The sequence below is a fragment of the Pseudorasbora parva genome, chromosome 9 (assembly GCF_024679245.1).
Source record: "Pseudorasbora parva isolate DD20220531a chromosome 9, ASM2467924v1, whole genome shotgun sequence".
Lineage (NCBI taxonomy): Eukaryota > Metazoa > Chordata > Actinopteri > Cypriniformes > Gobionidae > Pseudorasbora > Pseudorasbora parva.
In genome coordinates, this window is record NC_090180.1 from 39,863,022 (window position 1) to 39,871,644 (window position 8,623).

The 8,623-nt window shown below is 40.7% G+C and overlaps 1 protein-coding gene across 1 annotated transcript in view; it reads left to right on the top strand.

Moving 5' to 3' along the window:
- Window positions 1-2,813: 2,813 nt before the first annotated feature.
- The window catches only part of LOC137089718 (prolyl 4-hydroxylase subunit alpha-1-like), a 6,759-nt gene continuing 949 nt past the window's right edge, over window positions 2,814-8,623 (top strand). The window contains exons 1-10 of the mRNA XM_067453280.1: window positions 2,814-2,914; window positions 3,216-3,312; window positions 3,458-3,738; window positions 3,825-4,046; window positions 4,155-4,285; window positions 4,376-4,552; window positions 4,939-4,994; window positions 5,182-5,278; window positions 7,888-7,942; window positions 8,505-8,539. Of these exons, the coding sequence (XP_067309381.1) occupies window positions 2,830-2,914; window positions 3,216-3,312; window positions 3,458-3,738; window positions 3,825-4,046; window positions 4,155-4,285; window positions 4,376-4,552; window positions 4,939-4,994; window positions 5,182-5,278; window positions 7,888-7,942; window positions 8,505-8,539 (1,236 nt within the window). The 5' untranslated portion in view covers window positions 2,814-2,829. The remainder of the gene's footprint in view (window positions 2,915-3,215; window positions 3,313-3,457; window positions 3,739-3,824; window positions 4,047-4,154; window positions 4,286-4,375; window positions 4,553-4,938; window positions 4,995-5,181; window positions 5,279-7,887; window positions 7,943-8,504; window positions 8,540-8,623) is intronic.

The window sequence follows — 8,623 nt, forward strand, 5'->3', positions numbered from 1 at the left end:
ACGGTAGAGTAGGTAACCAGGGTAGAACAGATGGTCAGGGCGGAGCAGATGACAGCCTTAGCAAGACTGTGTACCTACATGATGAGCAGGCAGGGCTGGAGACCACCGAGGTGGAGCAAGGGGAGTTAATGACATCCACAGCGGATCTGAAGACCCCCAGTGCAGATCAGGCAGAACTGGAAACCACCATGGCTGATCAGGCAAAATTGAAACACAGAGGTTATGATTGGCATCAGAGGCCATGTCAAAACAGACAGGGAGCTCAAGAGTGTCCTCGGTGGTCATTAAGAAACTAGCGGGGGGTCCAGGTGAGTCTCTGAGCTCATTTTCTAGGCATAAACAACCTCTGTGGTTGTGTCGGGACAGACCGGCGATTCAGTAGACCGGCGGTTCAGTAATTAGTCTGACCTCTGCGGCCGTGGCAGGGCAAACAGGGGGTTCAGAAACCTCTGTTATTGTGTCAGGGTAGACCGGAGACTTGGGGACAACCTCTGTGGTCACAACAGAGCAGACAGGAGACTGTGGGGCTGGAGTGGGCTCTGGATCAAATTCATGGGATGAAGTGGGTTCTGGATCAGACTCATGGGCTGAAGTGGGCTCTGGATCAGACTCATGGGCTGAAGTGGGCTCTGGTTCAGACTCATGGGCTTAAGTGGGCTCTGCATCAGACTCATGGGCTGAAGTGGGCTCTAGATCAGACTCATGGGCTGAAGTGGGCTCTGGATCAGACTCATGGGCTGAAGTGGGCTCTGGAGCAGACTCATGGGCTGATGCAGGCTCTGGAGCAGACTCGTGGGCTGAAGTGGGCTCTGCATCAGACTCATGGGCTGATGCAGGCTCTGGATCAGGCTCATGGGCTGAAGTGGGCTCTGGATCAGACTCATGGGCTAAAGTGGGTTCTGGATCAGACTCATGGGCTGAAGTGGGCTCTGGATCAGACTCATGGGCTGAAGTGGGCTCTGGATCAGGCTCATGGGCTGAAGTGGGCTCTGGATCAGGCTCATGGGCTGAAGTGGGCTCTAGATCAGACTCATGGGTTGAAGTGGGCTCTGGATCAGACTCATGGGCTGAAGTGGGCTCTGGATCAGACTCATGGGTTGAAGTGGGCTCTGGAGCAGACTCATGGGCTGATGCAGGCTCTGGAGCAGACTCGTGGGCTGAAGTGGGCTCTGCATCAGACTCATGGGCTGATGCAGGCTCTGGATCAGGCTCATGGGCTGAAGTGGGCTCTGGATCAGACTCATGGGCTAAAGTGGGCTCTGGATCAGACTCATGGGCTGAAGTGGGCTCTGCATCAGACTCATGGGCTGAAGTGGGCTCTGGAGCAGACTCATGGGCTGAAGTGGGCTCTGGATCAGACTCATGGGCTGATGCGGGCTCTGGAGTAGACTCATTGGTTGAAGCGGGATCTGAGAGGACCACCTCTGAGACCCCCAGGCTTTATACCACCGCAGAGATGCCAGCTGCTCGCACATACGCAAGCATATGTGTCCACAACGTGTGTCCTCCAAACTGGAACCCTGTCTCAAACACATAGAAATTGCCTTGATAATTTCAGGTGTAATGTTAATGATGACCGGAAACACTGATAGCTGGAGGCTATGGCGTGACAGGACTGAAAGCACTGGCGTGGCTGATGAGACATGCTGGATCAATGGTGTGGTGATCCAGTGGAGGCGACAGAAGAACATCTCATACTGCAATAACATAACACAAACATTCATGTAAAGTCATACTGATTCCAGCACTTACAGATGTAACTGTTTATTCTGTAACATAATTTTAATCTACCATGGCCAGCGCAGAACCTACTTTTCATCACGAACAGATGCAAATTGTAACCAAATTTTAGACCAAAGACCAAAGGGAATCGTTTCAGCTTCAATAAAAACTCTAGCAAACGAATCTTAGTGAATTACTCACATTTTCCCATCTAGGTTTTAAAAAAATATTTCATTGCAAAGCTGAAAATCTTACTTATGCATCTTATAATACAAAAATTATAGAATCATTATTAAGCTCTGTAACACACTGAAAATAAAGTAATCATTCATTTTACTTTTAGTTTATGAATTAGACAGACTTGTGTGATGTACTAGACGTGGTTGTAATTTCAGCATTCTTCCAACAATACAATAAAAATGACACAATGCCAGTAAAGTTTGACAAGTTGTTAGGCAACAATAGAGCCTTGATAATACAATGGTATCTTTGATATCTTTCCTTTCCTATTATGATTATACCCTTTTTTACCTCCAATTGTTCAGCATGAAAGTTTCAATGTATACTCGTAGAAACAAAATTCTATATTATGACAGGCCATGACTGACTTTTATATGGATTATGTATTTCGGCTTTGGTCACTATGTTTCCTTTTTGATTAGTTAATATTTATTATGCCCCTGTTTGTTATACTCATTTGTTAATTGATTAGCCACACCTGCATATTCCCCCTCATTTCCCATGTGTATTATACTCCGCAGTTTTCATTTGTAGTTGTTTGTTCTTGTATGCTATGATGGGTTTCTGCATTTTGTGTTTGTTGTTAGATTGCTAAGACATTGTGCTCCTGTTTTCATTTGCTGATAAAAATCAATGAATAGATTCTGCCTCTATGCTTCCTTGTTCCCGCATCCAGCCCGATGACATTCACTCATGTAAAGTTTCGCTTTTGTTTTTGTTTTCAGATAATAGGAATACTGAGAAATGGTAGCCTACAGGTGTGTCTCTATGTAGGATCAGGTGTGTGTGTGTCTACATTTAAGCTCAATTGCAGTGCAAGATAGGCTACATATACAAGTTGCATTTCCAGATACTGAAGGTCTGATAATGGCTGTAAAGGAACTTACAGTAATTATGGTCTGTTTTTGGATTGTCTGTTCTGCTGCTGGACATGAATTCTTCTCATCAACAGGTTATTGTTTCCGTTTTATATATAGTTTTTAATTATTATTATTAATAATAATAATTTAATGTTAGTGTTTTGTCCATATTTGTCCAAGAGTTTTTACACTGTTGGCATGACAAATAGATTGTATGTTTTCATTTGTGAGAATTATGACCAAAAATGAACAATAATATACCCCAGTTTCACTGATGCACTCATCTGTAACATTATAGTTAAACTATTTCACTTTTTAATTCCATTAAATTTAAAATTGTATTAATTAATAAATCAAGTGTCTTTTGATAATTAAGTGCAGATTGTTTTGTAGATCAAATTGCACAGTTATATGGAAAGACGAGAGAACTTCTGAAGGTCTTCAGTCAGTGCATTGATGCTGAGAAAGAGAATGTAGAGACCATGAAGAGGTGAAAACACATTCATTGTTCCCTAACTCCAAGATTAATATTCTTATATTATTATTATTAAAAATGCATTGCATTTTCAAAGATTGTGTTATTAAATACATTTTCTAACATGACAACTTGTAATGAACCCTTTTCTTCAATCTAGTTTCCTTCCGATTCTTCAGCTTTCATACTCTGACACTGTGAACCATGAGGAAGACACAAGAGACCCTGTTGCAGCTTACAAACTCCTCAGACACCTGATAAATGATTTGATATATATTGTAAAACACATTCAGCTGAATATTTATCAGTGTAAAGAGTATCAGAATGAGTTGAACGCAATGATCCTAGAGATCCCACAGCGCGAAGACTTGGATGGAGCAGCTTTAGGACTGATCAGACTGCAAGAGATCTACAAACTCCACCCAGAAGACATCACAAAGGGTAAACTGTCCCGCAGTTGTGAACCAATGCAGTTTCACTAAGAGAGTTTCACTTTTTCCAATTTGATTGTTGCTTTCATTTCACAGAAACGTATCTAGATGAAGAGGAAGCTTTCGATATAGGGTTGGTCGCTTATAATGAGGAAAAATTCCAGCATGCCTTTCTTTGGTTTCGTTACAGTCTGAAGAGATTAACAGAATACTCAACCATTGATGAGAAAGAGTTGCTAGATTTACTTAGTTCCTCAGCCTATGATTTTGGCAGCCTACCTGTGGCAATCTACTTCAGCCAGATGCTTCTAAATCTGGGTGAGTTCATGGTTACATTAAGTTTAATACACATATTTTTTATATGCGACTTTGGCAGACAATTTTACTACATTGTTGTGATTGAAGTCTTAAACATCTTTGCTTTAGATCCAAGTAATGATGAAGTCAGAGTTCAGCTGAACTGGTTCTATCGCTTGCAGAGCAGCCCTAACATATTTACACTAACCACGGAGTCAAGTAATTATGAGGCACTCTGCAGAGGAGAGGTTGACGAGAGGGCAAAAATTTAATATTTGACATGAAATTACAAACAGTCAATGAGAAGCTTTGTGTGTTGATTGTAAGTCTATTATATTTTATAAAATCAGACCTCCAAGAGGCAGAGGGCGCTGTCCTGTAGGTACAGCACAGGTGGAGGAAACCCCAGACTGATGTATGCACCAGTGAAAGAGGAAGTGGAGTGGGACGAACCTCGCATCATTAGATATCATGACATTATATCAGACAGAGAGATAGAGTTCCTGAAGAATATCTCCAGACCTCAAGTAAATATCTAACATGCACACACGTGTTGGGTTTCCATGTTTGGGGATTTTGTATAGTCACAAAACTATATTATATTCCCATAAACCTGTAAACCCCTTGGTTGTAGAGAACTGTGTGCTTCATGTGAGGTCCATATAGAAATTATTTATTGAGTTCTGTGTGGAAGAGCTTGGTGGACCTACAGAAATCCCAGATTTGAATCTCAAAGAACACATTTGAGATAAATTTGAGCCCTAACTGCCGGCATGCAGGCCTCATCATCCAAAATCAGAGCCAGTGATTTTGAAATTAAAAGCTTAGAAATCTAACATACTGTACAGTAGCTGTTCACATACTTTTAGCCATATACATACATTTGTATTTAATTCCTGTTTGTTGCCTACAGCTTTCTAGATCAAAGGTTTATCCAGATGGAGTCTCAAAAGACCGTGTTTCTCAAAGGTTTAATACATATTTATTAAAATCTCCTCATTAATTGCATAGTTCTCCTAGAAATTTTTGTTTTGTCATAATCTTACATGTTTGGTAAATATTTTTTTTAATACAAAGACTCAGCAGTATTTCACATAATATTAAACAGTTTTGGTATCACTTACAATGCAAAAAAGAATCATCACTATTTTTTCAGTGTTTTTCTACACGATGATGACCCTGTGGAAGCTCATGTCAGTCAGAGGATTGCAGATGCTACGGGACTCTCCAAGGAAACAGCTGAGCCACTGCTTGTACGTCACAGTAGGAAAGAAAGCATATGATTATGAACAGGCAGCATATCTTTACTGCCAGCTAGGCCTTGCAGTTAACATGAACATACTTTGCATACTATATCTAACTAAGTAAACAAGCAAATAAAGGAAGACCAGCAGCCATATCACCCTGTAGCCCAAGACTGGTTTCCCACTGAAGCTAAGCAGGGCTGAGCCTGGTCAAAACCTGGATGGGAGACCAGCTGGGAAAACCAGGTAGCTGCTGGTAGAGGTGTTAGTGAGGCCAGCAGGGGGCGCTCACCCTGTGGTCTGTGTTGGTCCTAACACCCTACTATAGTGATGGGGACGCTGTACTGACAAAGAGCACCGTCTTTCGGATGAGACGTTAAACCGAGGTCCTGACTCTCTGTGGTCGTTAAAAATCCCAGGATGTCCTTCGGAAAAAGAGTAGGGGTGGAAACCCAGCATCCTGGCCAAATGTGCCCATTGGCCTCTGTCCTTCATGGCCTCCTAATCATCCCCCTCTCCTGATTGGCTTCATCACTCGGTCTCCTCTCCACCAATCAGCTGGTGTGTGGTGAGCGTTCTGGAGCAATATGGCTGCCGTCGCATCATCCAGGTGTATGCTGCACATTGGTGGTGGTTGAGGAGATTCCCCTCTTCAATGTAAAGCGCTTTGAGTGCCTTGAAAAGCGCTATATAAATCGAATACATTATTATTTATTATTATTAAAGAAAGAAAGAAACCTCAAAGAATTGGTTTGATATTCTAATAGTATTCTCGGGCCAAGGAATGGCCGACGGTATAAGCTTTGGACACTGTACATACTATGGAGTGATATTCCGGATAATATTTAAAAGGAATTGCAAATTGTATTTGCATTTGCATTTTTAATTTGTGCATGCATACGTTGCGACATAATAGAAACACAAATGCATGATTTGCAATTGTGTTTGGATTTTGTTTCCCGTGTATGTAACATGTCTGCCAAATTTCAAATGAAAAGTTAGTTTGCAATTGCATTTACAATGTCTTACGAGTTATGATGGCCCTGCCATTTTGGAATAGCAACAGAAATTCACCTATTTGCTATTTCGCTTCCGCGTCCTCCCACAACCCTCACAAAATTCTAATGGAATCGCAGTCTCCTTTGCACTTGTATTAACTGTCAACCAGTCTTGAGTGCAGGGTTTATTGATATAGTCGCAAAGTAGGCCACAGCCTCAAGTGGTAGAAAACAAAGAGCAGTTTTCATCATTATTTATGTATTTATCACCTGCCAACCAAACACAAATAAACTAAAAGAAGCTCTGGTTCAAGAAACTTGTCAAGAAAAATAGAAGATCTGTGGAACCCACAATAAGCAGCATGAGTATTTCTGAAAATGTTTTAAATGTCAAAATTAAGATACAAATATAGTTGAATGAATATTAATGCATTTTTTGAGGGCGTGGCCTACTTTTCGACCATATCAATAAACCCCACCCTGATTGACATTTGACGGTTTTAGGCATCGGAAATACAAGTGCAAACGAGACTGCGATTCCATTCGAATTTTGTGAGGGTTGTGGAAGGACGCGGAGGAAATGAAAAAGCAAACGGGTGATTTTTCTATTGCTATTCCAAAATGTCATGGGTCATAACTCATAAGACATTGTAAATACAATTCACCCTTCTCTGCAAGTTTGATTGACAGGCGATCTAACCAATCCCATCGCTGAATCGCTGTTAGTAGGCTAAATTAACGTTGGTGGACTTGAACTTGAACTTGAACAATATGTACTGACATCTTTCCACGGTTGAAACATCTCTTTTAGTGTTCATTCATGTTTATTTTGTTGCTTATCAATGAACTCGAAGGAAGAGGTGATCGGTTCATGAGCAGCTTTAGCCGAGGCGCTACACGATCACAACACATTAAAAAGCCACAAAACAGCATTTATTGTTTAAATTTCTTAAAAAATGACAACATTTGAAAGACTTTGTTTCTGTCAGCTTGTTGTCAGTGTCCTCTTTACTTGGCGATGTATGTTCTCTGCATGAGAACCAAAGACTGAAAAAATGAAGGGCAAAATTAGCCATATAGACCAAAACCACAATTTGTAGCAGGCTAAAAACATGTTTTTTTCTGCAGCAAAGTTTGGAATTTTAACATTGGGCTCAATAAGATTCTTTAGCCTGTCCCTATGGCCAGTCGCGGAATTGCATTTACCTCGCTTCAACAGAAACTGGGGGAGGTTGCCGCTTGGTGAGAGCGTGTGTGGTGTGAGAGAGTATACCATGGCTTGTATACTGCATAGCAACAGTAACCAGGGGCGTGGGACTGGGGGGATAAAGGGTACTGAGTAACCAGGGCCCGAGGCAGGGAAGTCCGTTTTCTATACATACACATACATGGTACGGGGGCCCAGCAAGATGGTTTGTACCCAGGGCCCAAAATTTGGTGCTATGCCACTGACAGTAACTAAAGGGGGCAGGTCTTTGCAAATGAATTTTGCATTTTTGTTTCCATTATGTCACAATGTATGTGTGCACAAATTGGAAATCCAATTTGCAATTCCTGTTGAATATTGTCTGGAATATAATTCCATATTTATCCGAATATTTCTGTGCAACACTTTACCAGGTACAGAATTATGGCATTGGTGGAAGATATGAACCACACTATGACGCATTGGTAAGTTCACTGTACTTGCATAACAACAATTTTGTAAACCAACACAGAATTTGCCATTGATTCACTTAGGAATTTCTAATGGGTTTTTGGAGGTTTTGGATTTATGAGTAATAATTCAATAAATGAAGTAATAATGTACTTTGAAAATAAATGAAATTGTCAACACAAACCTCCTGTGTCCAGCTTGAAAAGTAATGAAAACACTGAGAGAGAGATTCACTTTTTGGCTGCATGAGACATATATATAGGCCATAGATTATTGGACAATCACAGTCCTTTTTCTACAACTTGTTGGCAACATACATGTTTAACTCTTTTTTATTTTTTTCTCTCCAAAAATTGCATTTGAGGTTCGACCATTTGATTGTGGTTTATATTATGACAAAACTTAAACATTACTCTTGAAGTAATATATACCCATAATCAATGGCTCGAAAAAGCAAATTCTCTTGTAGGCTTTAAGAGTGTAAATGTAATATCTGTATTCTGTGTCATTAGCTGGATTATACATGCTAACCAGTCAAATAAATGCAAACTAACTTAAGAATGTTTGACCTCACAGAGAGGGAAATACAGGAGGATTGCTACATTCCTAATTTATGTAAGTTGACATTGTTAGCACAGCTATCAGAAAAACAATTTGCCTACATTACAATATTTGTAGCTATTTAGCTTTTAATGTGTA